The sequence below is a fragment of the Motacilla alba genome, chromosome 5 (assembly GCF_015832195.1).
Source record: "Motacilla alba alba isolate MOTALB_02 chromosome 5, Motacilla_alba_V1.0_pri, whole genome shotgun sequence".
NCBI lineage: Eukaryota > Metazoa > Chordata > Aves > Passeriformes > Motacillidae > Motacilla > Motacilla alba.
Window position 1 is genome coordinate 29,537,881 of NC_052020.1, and position 12,414 is coordinate 29,550,294.

A 12,414-nucleotide genomic window follows, 5' to 3' on the forward strand; every position below is an offset into this window, starting at 1 on the left:
AAAAAACGTTCCTCTCGTAAATTTGTATGGACCATCAAACGTTTTTCCTGAATGCTGAAAGCACGAATGAGTGAGGCAGTGACGATGTGAGAAAGAACCAAATTAAAAACACAAAATTGCATCTGAGAACAAACGTCATCCCTTGAGTGCCAATCTTACTTGTCTAAGGGGTAGAGCAGGTCACAAACCCGAATACCAGACTTGCTACAATGAATAAAAGGCTGCAAATAAAGCAGTGCAGAAGACTGTACCCTTTGTCAGAGTAATAAAGCTGCAAATCATTTTCACAGGAATGCTTTCAGCTGTAGACATGGTTGAAGTCAATCCACTGCTCGGAGCTTCTCAAGAGGCAGTGAAAGCAACTGCTCGCCTTGCAGTCGATGTGATAGCAACGTGCTTTGGGCAGACAAGGGAAGGAGCACACATCGCTTTTGATGAACTCCCAACACCCAGCTCTCCAGATGAATCTGACAGTGAAGAGCAAGTGAGGATTTAAGAACCCGTGTTGGATATATTGGACACTACAGAGCTCTGCTGAGGCACTTGAGTGGATAGATTGTCAACACTTGGCAAATACTGTTAACGTCTCAATTTTTAAATAAACTAGCTTTTCCATTGATCAGTGGCTACTTTATTACATAGCAAGATTTATTCATTTACTTAAGTATATACAAAATGAGACAATAAAATATTTATTACCTTCTTATTAATCTTACCAGTAGTTCAAGCCTGTTTCTTTTTACTCCCATTCTCTGTCCTTCAAGTGTCAGTACAGTTTCAGTTGAATGTGCTGTCTCATGACTCAGTTCAACCCTCAGACAGTCTCAGGGAGCAGACAGCCCATCCTATTCCTCATCAGTGGAAAAACTCATCTTGGCCATGAAGGTTCATTTCTTGCGAAAGAACTTGAAGTAGACCACACCTCCTAGGATGGCCAGTTCCAGGATGATGATAATTGACAGCAGCAACTTATTTGTGGTCACTCTAGAGTTAAAAAATAAAAATCCAAGTTGTTTTTTTTTTTCAGCTTGTTTATGAAAGCAGATTCTAGATCCAGATCTCCATCTTCCCTTCCCTGTTTCAGTGAGACCACACTGAGCTTTTCAACAAGCTCTTAACAAGCAGAAAGGGTCAAACAATAGTTCACTACTCATGTTTTCCTGGAAATTCTGTTTGAATCTCCTATTTCAGCAGTAGCAGTTCTGTTCCTCTTCCCCTGTCCCACAGAAGGCAGATCATTGCTCTGTATGTGCCTGCTCCTTCAGTCAAGCAAGGAGGAAAACAATACCTGAAGTCCTGTGCTAAAAACCCTCATGGTGGTGCTTTTATATGGAACTATGTTGCTGAAGGAAAACGAAAATCTCAAAATAATAAAGTACTTTTACCACTGAAAACTAGACAGTTATCACAACTTCCTTTGGCAATGGGCATAAAGGAAGGGTCGTGAGGAGATAAATACCTGCTGGGAATACAATCTATAAACTGGGTTTTTAAGGCTAATTAAAGAATTCAGCTAAACTGCAAATCCTCTTAAGAAGCCAAGGTTTTAGCCATTGAAATAGTACATGGTCCAGCTCAGAGTGTCTCATGGGCCAGCCTAGGACTAACTGCTCTAGGGCATTGGTGTGAGCTGAATAGATTTGTCTGTGTCATCAGGCATCTAACTCACCCTATGCTGCAGTGATTTATGGCACAGCTTTTCCCAGCCTGAACTCGTGGCATTTGAAGGCACCATGAGCAAGTCACTGTAACTTGCTTCTGTCCTCACCATGGTTTGGATGGTTAAACACCTCACATCCTGACCAAACAGCACACATTCAGTGCTGTTCAACAGCCTGTACTCCATTAAGAAATTATCAGAGAGGAGAACACACACATTAGCATCTGCATGTGGGCACACATTCTGTTTACACATTCCCTAAAACCTCCCTGCAGTCCCAGCTGACATTCTTTTTTTCCCCTAAATCCAGCAGGCACCAATGCCCCATGCTGCTGTCAGTCACAGCACTCACCTCCGAGACATCGTGCGTAGAATCTTGCGACTCTTGCTCAAGTTCTCACTTGTATTCACCAGCTGAGGAGAGACAGAAGTTACTTGTCAGTTAATCAAACACACATCAACTCTGGAAAGATGCACATGAAAACAGCTGGTGATGAAATGCTGCAATGAATTACAGGACAGGATGACCACGTCCTCTCAAAACTGAGACACAACATTGTTTGCTACCCACAATAGCAGCTGGAAGCGTTGCCTCTTTTCCAAGGAGAAATTAATACTTTTCTGTATACTTTCCTTAGATACATACAAAGATATGCAATTTGAGACCACTTTCTGCCTCTTTAATTAATATACAAATCTCAGGAAAGTGGTATTAACTTCTTTCATTAAGTTTCACTTCTGCTAACACCAGAAGAAAGTGATACTGCTGTGTTCACCCCAGTGCGTATCAAAGTGTTTGAAACACTGCTCAAGTTCTATCAAAGCATGAACTGTGTTGCACTCAGAGGTCTAAGTGACCCAGTGGGTACAAGCTCTGAGGTATTAATGGATAATCCATTTCAGCTTTGTGTTGCCCAGAAATGAACTGCCCAGCATACCCAGTCAGCTATTAAGAAACATGCAATGAAGTGAGGTTATAGACGACTAAAAAGGCTGTTGCTTCACAGACACAGTTCGTGACGCATGGCCACTGGTCTCCAGGTAAGATTTCACTATTCCACTGCCAAACATTCTAGGGAAGTGAAGGATAAGCCAGGTCACTTATATCACAGACACATGCCTGCACAATTCCTCTGTAGTTTAACATACTGCCCTCAACTGCAAAACTGCTTGTATGTTTCTTTGCACTGAGATTGACTGGACAAAGCTGGGAGGAAAACTATCCACTAAGAAAACTATCTACGAAGCTCCCAAAACATTGGGAGCTTAGTAGATTTCCAATCTTCACTACGAAAGAACAAGTAAGAAGAAAGTCTGCTTCCAGTTGGAATGTGTGGTTCACACAATTCCACAATTCATTGCCTAAGAGGCTCACAATAGAAATCACAGACCTTGTTTTGTGATGAACACAGCAGTGATGGGTTAACAGCTGGACTCAATCACCTTTGAGGCCTTTTCCAACCTAAACAATTCTATGCTTCTGTGAACGATCTTTTGAGAGACTGTGATGCCTGAAGGACTGTAATACTTTTTATTAGCTGAAGGACAAAAACTATATCTACAAATCTTAAGATCAATTTCCTTTCCTGCTCTCTAACCCAAATTTTGGAACAGGACAAATCAGATTCTGACTGAAATTACAGAACTACTTTAATGAAAAAGCTACAGGCTTTGAGTTGCAATGAGTAGAAAGAACTCCCAAAAGCAGGGGTATGCTTTTTGTTTTGGCTGAGTGAACTTATTTGCCAAACTCGGTGTCCCCTGAAGTCACTCACCTAAAAACTTCACACTCGGGATCCCTTGCACACACAGAAAATCCCATCAGTTTGTTAGTTCAAAAATCAAATTGTCAGTTTTGCATACATGTGTAAACAAAACAAGTGTACTAGTTTTTGAAGCTTTCAAAGCAGAAGCAGAGCTTCTTGAACCAAGGATGAGGAACAGACACCTTGTCTGACATTTTCTCCCTCCCTGCAAATATTGGAAAGCTAGTAATTAAGTAATTACTCTTCTACTAAATTAAATTTCATTACAAAAACTTGCTAACTGCTTCCAAAATCTTAACTAGTAATTTAGTCACAAGGCAGCTCCTTCTAATCTGCAACTTTTTCAGTAATGGTATTTTTTCTAGCAGATCTATAGGTCTAATCTCCCATCCTGCACAGACACAGCAGCAGACATTTTACCACCATGCTTTGGACCCTTCTACAGCAACTATTTTTCTTTAATGAGAACAAACAGAGCTGTGGCAGCCTGAATTTGGTCTGTAGAGATATCCAATCAGATGACTATGCCTAGGAAGGTCTCAGAGTAATTACTGGCATACAGCTCCCACTAAGTACCACCAGATTGAAAGCAATGCCCAGTTTCCTGCTTACCCTGCCCTTGGTGCGCTCCAGCTGCTCCCGCTGCTCCCCGAGTTCCTCAATGATATCCGTGCCAATCTGGTCGGTTTCGGCAGCGATTCGGTGCGAGCGCTCGATGCTCTCGCTGGCTCGGTTCAGACTGTCTGTGCCCTGGAGAAGCAGCACCCTCTGTGACTGCAGGTTAGTCTGAAAAATAATGAATGCTTAATTATTAAGCACAAAGACAGAGGTATTAGGCTCGTGACATTAAAAAGTTAGAATGTGACTCCATAGGCCATCCGTTTGTATTAGCTGTACATACTTCTTATGTTAACTGATGCAGCCCAGGTAATTTTGGCCCAGCCTCGTTCACCTTGTAAGATTATGACCAAATCTGGTTAAATCTCTAAAAAGGATACAGCACTGAAGAGTTAAAACAGTTCCAAAAAACGGTAACAATTTAATTTTCCATCAAGTAAATTGTAATTCCAAGTATAATCAAGTAATTCCATCAATTTTTCATCATTTTAATTTACATGAAAATAGTACCTTTCTTTTCCAGATGCTAACTTTTACTTCCATTCACATCTAAAGTCAGCCTTATTTTTGACTTCACAGTTGATTGCCAGGGAAATCTTTAAGAATTTACAGTCAAAAGGATTAGGAACAAACAGCACTAACAGATGGACTGCTAAGTAACAAAGATCCTCTTTTCATGCCAGTAGCCTGGGTTAGAGGATAAGGAATGTTTGCTGACCTTGGGGTCAAAAGGTAGTTCAAAATAAAGTGTTTTCTTAAGCTTCAGAAAATCTAATCTATCACCCTGCTCTCAGGTTTTAGAGTAATCAGTCAAGAGAAATCAAATGCAAAAATTTCCCAAGCTGCAGCAGAAGGAAATACTAAGCAAAGAACCCCCCCTCATCTAAGGCAGAGAAATGAAAAGCCCACCTTCATGAACTTTCTGTACAGATGACAGCACTTAGAAGACAATAAGGAGATTCAGATATCTCTAAGCCTATCTGGTAAACAAGAAATTGGTGCACTTTTTGCATTGTAGCAGCAAAACCATAGTAAAAAAAAGCACTAGAGTAAAAGATCCTTATATTTTTAAAAATTATTTACACTAAGATCGCTTGAAAGATAATTCTGCCAAAGAACCTATACAATGCATGATTCACACTTTGCTAGTTTTGGAGATTAGAACTAAGTGAGTTAACCTTTTTTTCATTAAGTAGCATCACTTCTGTGTTGTCCCTTCTGTAGGAAGGGAAACCTGTGGAATGATTAAATGAAGAGTTTCAGTACAGAATGTTGCGCAAATTACTAACCACATGTCTTTCAGTGAGTTCCATTTTGATTACGTTCCTATCTTTGTTTAGAACAGAAAAGCTCTCCTCTTGAGTTCCAGGTGTTCTTTCTCCTCCCTGAGATATTCATGTTACATGCAGAGAGATATACAGGGACTTATAAAAGCACAGAGGTGGCTTAAAGTAAACACTGTAAACAATACATCTGTGATACAGCTTTTGCACAATCACAGCACAGTTAGATAAAATTTACATCTAATCCTTACACTCTGTTCATTTTCTGTGGCAAAGATTCCATATTTTGTATCGCCCTGGTTTCCACGGCCCAACCCCAAATCTGTGCTTCTCATCTCCCTCTGGAACATGGACAGGTCTCTTCTGTAGGCTCGGATTTTGCTCATCATTTGGTTGCGGAAAGGCACAGGAGCGTACTTCAGCTCTTCCTCCATTTCCCGCAGCTTTAACAAAAGAAAGCATGTTTATTCTTTAAAGCACCAAATCCATTCTTAGCAGCAGCCATACTCAAAACTCAGCACCAGATGAAAGGATTCACATGTTTGTGTTGGACTGGCTGAGGGGGATAACCCTAAACCCCACACCCCATCTAGTATTGAGTACACCACGCTACCCAATGCTGTTGAGCCCAGATACACAATGCTGCAATAAAAAAAAAAATCCAAAGCTTAAATGCTTGATTTTTTCCCCTAAAACATCACTGCAAATTTCAAAGTTGGAGTTGGAGTCACTTTCTTATAGTTTAAGCATTTATTGGATGGGTATCAACTTTCTATTCCATCTGTGCAACAGAGACAGAATCATAGGATGGTTTGGGTTGGAAGAGACCTTAAAGACCACCTTGTTCCAACACTCCTGCCATGGGTAAGGACACCTTCCACTAGACCAGGTTGAATACTGTCCCTGAATACTTCCAGGGATAGGGCATCCAGGGACATCACCCTGATGCCAGGGTGAAGCATCACCTGGGACTTCACCTGACTGTTATGACTTTTTCAAATGCCATGGACAGTGGCTTAGCAACTACATCAGCCAATTCCCTCAGGACTCTGGGATGCATCTCATCAGGTCCCATAGATGGATGTATGTACGTTCAGGTTTCTCGTGTGGTCATGAACCTGGTCATCCCCTAAAGGAAGGAGTTTGCTCCCACGGTCCTGGCATGGCAGTCCACTAACTTAAGAGATGTGGGGAAAGAGGTTACCATTGAAGATTGAGGAAAACAAGATGCTGAGTACCTCAGCCATCTCCTCATTCAGATCTATTGCATGGGTAGGCACAGCACTAAATTCATGCTCTGTACCAGGCTTGGTAACTTGAGTTATAATCTGCAAGCCACGAGATTCTGGATGCATGAATTTTCACATCAACTTCTAGTGACAGCTGTAACAAATTCAAAATGCTTAAAGCTGTATGCCAACATGAGCGTACAGCTCTCTCACAGCACGAGCTCCACATCTCATACATCACCTAGAAGTACCTGTCAATAAACCCCAGTAAGCTAGGGGAATAAAGCATCATGTTCAGCTGTGACTAAAACACAACCTAACAAACTGCACACTGAAATATGAAAAGAAAGCTTAATTGATAATGTCTTGTTTCAAAAGAGAGTCACATGGCTTTTTTGGTGCTGCTCCATATCACCTGCTGTCCAGCAAGCTTATACACTACTACAGAAAGATCAGACAGGCTAAGACCAACATGAAAAAAGACAGAAGGGTGATAAAAACCCCCCAGGCAGCAGATTCTCTACATGCCTGCCCTAAAACCTCTAGCAATTTTAATTGCTCCTCCACCGCTCTACTTTTTTCAACAAAGTGAAGGCAGTTATCAAAACCAAGCATACAAAAACCCCTCAAAAAACATGTAAGAATATGTGTCTCTATTTATGCATGCATATAAGTAGTCACAACTGTCTTAACAAACACAGACACCTATCAGATCAACCATTAAACAGTAAAAAACTTAAACTCCTGCCTGCCAGAATAGGATCCATAAAAAAGTAAGATTTGTAAGTGCTGTCCTTTTTAAGGCAGCAGTCTTGCAACCATCAGGAAGGCCAGAAGCCTCACACTCACCGTCTCATTGGCTTCACGCTGCTTCTCATCGAATTCTCGAACCAGTTTTTTCTTCTCCTCTGGGAAAGTAAAAGTAGTGTGTCAGATAAACTACAGAGAAATGACAACGGAACTCCAACTCAATCCATTAAAAACCAGGAAGCTGTCACAGATGGCTGGCTGCAGAGCACCAGGTGAAAATCTATCTCAAATGGGAACAGCTTGTTCTTATGACAACTTTTCAGATGGCAGTGGGGTAAGAGAGCAGAAATCGCTCTTCCAAATGCTGAACACTGCCTCTGGTGGACAAAGGGAGTAATTCCTCAAATATTTTTCTGACCTACTGTGCTTCAATGCCCACTGACAGAATTGCGTGTTGAAAAACATTTAGCGTGCAAGAACAGCAAAGAAGACATATTGGTAAAGAGCTCATAAATATATTTCTTATTTTTGGAAACACTTGGCAAGATTACTGAAGGCTGAAACTGTAATTTGAATTTGAACAGAACATCAGATCAATCTACATTCTCAAGTGAGCCCTGAAGGTCCTGGCAGATCTGGCACTCTACATTCCCATGGTCATAAAGTACCTAAGTACACAGGATAAGCATTCCAGAGTTCTTTGAGATAAAAGATGCCACTAAGGTATCACCTCAGGCTCACAGACTAAAGCCCTCTTGTGGAATGACATGAGTTGTTTGAATCAGCCAACAACATTTCACTAGACATTTCAGTTGTTTTAGACAGCAATTCACCCAGATCTGTGTACCTAGGGCTTTGGAGACCAAAGACTGGGTTTCGCTGCTGTTACTCTATTTTTAAACAAAACTTTAAGGCATGCTATTTTTCATGAGTTAAAAAACTATCATATCTCTCTAACATCCACCATAATGAAAGTCTAAATCCAAAACCTTCCTTATCTCAACTGAGCAAAAACATGTTCTGTGATCTTTTGCAAAAGCACTGAAGATGAACACCAGAGGACTGTTGTAGAGTACTGCAAACAAAACCAAATTCTATCAGAAATCTGGTAACTACACACCTAGCTTAATTCACTTCTCTCAAAAGAGTATTATTCAGTCTTAAACAAAATTCTAGGCAGCAGAAAATGCAGACTGCCATCTTGGTAAAACTCCTCCAATTTGATTAAAGATAAAATTACATACAACATTATAAAAACATCATCACAGTAAAAAACCTCATTATTTGATAATGCCTTTTGGTAAGCACAGTCCTCTGCAAAAGAAGTAGCTTTTAAACCACTGAGATCTCAACAGAAGATAGGAAAAAACTTGGCGTGTTCTGAACATTGGTATATAGCTCCTCTCACAAATACAACACGCCTAAGCTGTAGGCTTTCCTTCTCAGATCAAATTCAGATTAAGCCCAGAATTTGAACTGTGGAGAACTTAAGACAGAACTAAAACCATCTTCTAAAGAAGTAGCTGTGGTCTCACATAGCACACGGAATTATTACAGACTAAGCTACTTCATGACTGTTAATATATTACACATCAGCTGGTATCAGGAAATGCAGTTTCACATCCCAATTTATTCAGGAGGAAATGCTGACTTAGTAGGTTCTTCAATACACTCTCCTCAACTTCCTCCAAGATTTGCCACTATATGCATTTGTGCTGATGCCATTGTTTGTGTAGCTGGGTTACAAGTGAAATCGTGGACATGAACTGTGGAAAAACAGCCTTTGGAAGTCAGTAATTTGTTTCATACAGGCCATTTCACTAATCTGATTCAAGCAGCGCCCTCTTAAACACACTTTGGAGTTTCGAAGTCATGGAAACCCATCACAGATCTGGAAAAGCAGCATTTTCCTGCTTTGTTTCTCCTGTGCAGACTAGTAAGATGCTGCACTTACAAGCTCGCAGCCAAAGAAATGCCAGCTTCCAAAAGGCATAGAATCATGGAATGGTTCAGGTAAGGCAAGCAGCAATAGCTTGAGACCTTTTTGTCTACAGGCCAACAAGAAATCCAGCAATGTGGCTTGAAAACGTTCTACTGGATCTGGCTGGTATCAGAAACACCAAAATACACCGAGAGATTCCCCTGGCGTCGCTCTGCACTGAACCACGACTCAAAGCACACGGACAGAACTCTAAAATGCTGCAGCAGTGCCTGTGCCACAGCAGCATCACCCACATGCTCATCAACACTTAACTGATTTATTTCCAATCAGTTACAAAGAGATTCAGCTGGCAAGTACAGCTAATTGAATTCATGTAGAGGAAAATACATGATCTGAAACTTATCTAGGCTGTTTCCCCTTTGTCATCTTGTTTATATAGAAGGAAATCTCTTCCCCTCAAAGACATCCCAAGGACTACAGGTTCTGTGTTGCTTTTGGAGCATGTGAATTGTCTTAAAAGAGTATTCCAAGGTCTCTTTTATCACCTCCTAAATATTTCAAGATCAGATAACTTGAAAAATAAATATATACTCCCCTCCTCCTAAGTACAAGAAGCAAACGAAGAACATTAGGAGAGTGGAATGACTCTACCACATAGACAAAATCCTAAATCTTAAACTCTCTTAGAAACACTTTCAAAAATAGTACCAGGATTTTTGGAGCAAAAAATTTAAAGAATAGAACAGTTGTATTAAAGTTCTTTAGCATGTCTGCAAATTCAACTTGCAATTATTTGCAATCTATTGAAAATAAAATCCCAGGTATTGCAAAAATAGTTGCCCATAAATACTCCATTTAAGCCCACGGCTCAGAATTCATTGCTCATGACTACCACAGTGTCAAGGAGACCTGACAAAGTTTTACTTCACCAAGAAACACGATCATGCTCATTTCTGTAGGAAAATAAGGATTTCTACCAGAAAAGTTTTTTATCCTTATTGACCACTACTGAAATTAAGTCAGGTTTGCAAGTTGTCATTTGCAGGTTTCAACACCTTTCTTGTACAAACTTCCTGGAAATGCCGACGACAAGGACTGTGACCCTGAATTTAACTCATTATTAAACAGAAAACCAGGTAGGAAACAGGACATTAAGCATTCCATGCTCTGTGTTATCCAGTGCAGACTGGTATATTCTGAACAAAGTGTCTTTATGATTTTACACAAATCTGATCAACTGGGGGAGAATGAACACTCCAGCAGAAGGTGGCTGACAGCCCTTGCCCATCACTGGGGTACAAAACCTGAGCTGAACTGCAGCAGCTCATAACAGCCGTGGATTGTGGATTACATTTCTCATGGGAAGGGTTTAATCAGAGGCATTCAATGACACTGGCAAAATTCTCCTTGTCACACTGCTTCCTCTTCTGGTTCTCAGAACACTGCCGAGTATCAAGGACTGAATCAGAAGCACAGATCCTTAGAGGAGTGTTCTGTCAGAGCATTTTACCCACCGGTGTGGTATAAAGAATACCTGTAAAACCAGGTTGTGCTTCTAACACAACTTAGTGAGGCTAGAATGATAGGTTTTCTCTATTTTGTGAGTACATTGTGCACAAAACTTTTAAAACAGTCATTTAAAATGCAAACATTCTCCAACAAATCTGCAGACACTTCTGGGAAGTTCTGACAGTAAAAACTGCTTCTATTTCTGCCAATGAGGTTTTAAATGTGAATCCAACATGGCAAATTAAGCAAAGTGGGGGCAAGAACCCCAAACCCCCAAAGCACTGCAGTTGTTACAGAACCACAGAATCAATTAGGCTGGAAAAGACCTTTGCAGTCATCAAGTCCAACCTGACCTAACATCACCCTGTCAACTAGACCATGGCACTGAGTGCCACATCCAGTCTTTCCTTAAACACCTCAATGGAGGATGACTTCGCCACCTCCCTGGGCAGCTCATTCCAGTGTCTAATTACCCTTTTTGCAAAGAAATTCTTCCTAATGTCCAACTTTAACTTCTCCTGGTGCAGCTTAAGACTGACAGACCGACAGACTCTTGTCCTGTCACTGGCTGCCTGGCAGAAGAGGCCGACCGACGAGGGGTTGCGGAGAGCGAGGAGGTCCCCCCTGAGCCTCCTGTTCTCCAGTTCAGATAGAAACAGCGTGAAATAGCATCCAAATAACAACTCCTCCTCCAAGACTGATGCTGTGAACTTAGCACGGCACTGCTTGCCTACGGAGTTGAAATCTGCCAGAGCAGAGGAGCTCCTGGGGAGTGAAGCCACAACCTGCAAAGCCAGCAGGACATGGCAGCAGCTGGAAACAACACACGGCAGAGCCACCCGCCTCCTCTCAGCAAGGGCCTACCAGAAGCGACGTCCCCAATCCCTACAACTGCACAGCACCCCCCCCCCCCCCCACAGTCTTGAAGGGACACTGCCTTCCCAGCAGCTGAAACACGACAGCGTCTCCCTGTCTAACGAGAAGCACCCGAACACTCCTGCCACGGCCCCGCAGCCGGCGGGGCAGCTCCGGCCGGAGGGACCGCGGCCTCGCCCGAGCCCCGAGGGACGTCCACTCCCCCTCGCCGCCTCACCGGCCGCGCTGCCCCGCAGCCGCTCGGGGACGCCCCGCAGGTCCCCGTGCAGCCCGCGGAAGATCTCGTGCAGCCGCTCCAGGTGCTCCGAGGACGCGGCCCCGCGGCCCGCCATGGTCCCTCAGCCCCCACGCCCCCGGCCCTGCCCCACCGGGCGCTTCCGCCGCCGGGGCCGCCTCGCGCACTGCCTGCTGGGAGCTGTAGTCCCGGCGAGGCCGCCGTGCCCGCACCACGCGGGGGCGCTCGGCCGCCGCCGCTACGGAGCGCCCCGGGCCGGCAGCGCCGGTGCGGCCCCGGGGCTCCCCGGTGCCGGCGTGACCCGCCGCCGCCGCGCGGCTCCCAGGCCTGGGCGCCTGCCCACGTCTACATGGCTGCATGACCCTTGCCAGGGTTAATGACATGAACCTCGGCGCGGAGTTGTAAAAATGTGTTTCAAACGCCACTGCCGACAGCCGCCGCTGCGCTGCCTCTGCAGACATTTCTCGACTCCTTAATTGAGGAGTGCGTTTCAGAATGTTTCGAGGGACTCAGGTCGGAGTAAAAAGCAGAGGGCTGCTGGCGCAC

General features: G+C 43.2%; 2 protein-coding genes across 2 annotated transcripts in view; one reads left to right on the forward strand and one right to left on the reverse strand.

Moving 5' to 3' along the window:
* The window catches only part of ARG2 (arginase 2), a 21,421-nt gene extending 20,706 nt beyond the window's left edge, over nucleotides 1-715 (forward strand). The window contains exon 8 of the mRNA XM_038139312.1: nucleotides 291-715. Within this exon, the coding sequence (XP_037995240.1) occupies nucleotides 291-496 (206 nt within the window). The 3' untranslated portion in view covers nucleotides 497-715. The remainder of the gene's footprint in view (nucleotides 1-290) is intronic.
* Nucleotides 609-12,018, reverse strand: VTI1B (vesicle transport through interaction with t-SNAREs 1B). The gene is made up of 6 exons (XM_038139318.1): nucleotides 11,851-12,018; nucleotides 7,406-7,464; nucleotides 5,579-5,770; nucleotides 4,039-4,212; nucleotides 2,013-2,074; nucleotides 609-984 (listed from the first exon to the last, which is right to left on the reverse strand). Exons 1-6 carry the CDS (start codon nucleotides 11,963-11,965, stop codon nucleotides 888-890), a joined length of 699 nt encoding a protein of 232 aa, XP_037995246.1. The 5' UTR covers nucleotides 11,966-12,018; the 3' UTR covers nucleotides 609-887.
* Nucleotides 12,019-12,414: the final 396 nt, after the last annotated feature.

What these genes read in the sequence shown, in the direction of transcription:
- VTI1B (XM_038139318.1), bottom strand. Translation starts at nt 11,965, where the DNA reads ATGGCGGGCCGCGGGGCCGCGTCCTCGGAGCACCTGGAGCGGCTGCAC. An exon ending in TGGAGCGCACCAAGGGCAGG is followed by an intron (nt 2,075 to 4,038) that starts GTAAGCAGGAAA and finishes GTCTCTCCTCAG; the next exon opens with CTGGTGAATACAAGTGAGAA. An exon ending in CTACGCACGATGTCTCGGAG is followed by an intron (nt 985 to 2,012) that starts GTGAGTGCTGTG and finishes TTTTAACTCTAG; the next exon opens with AGTGACCACAAATAAGTTGC.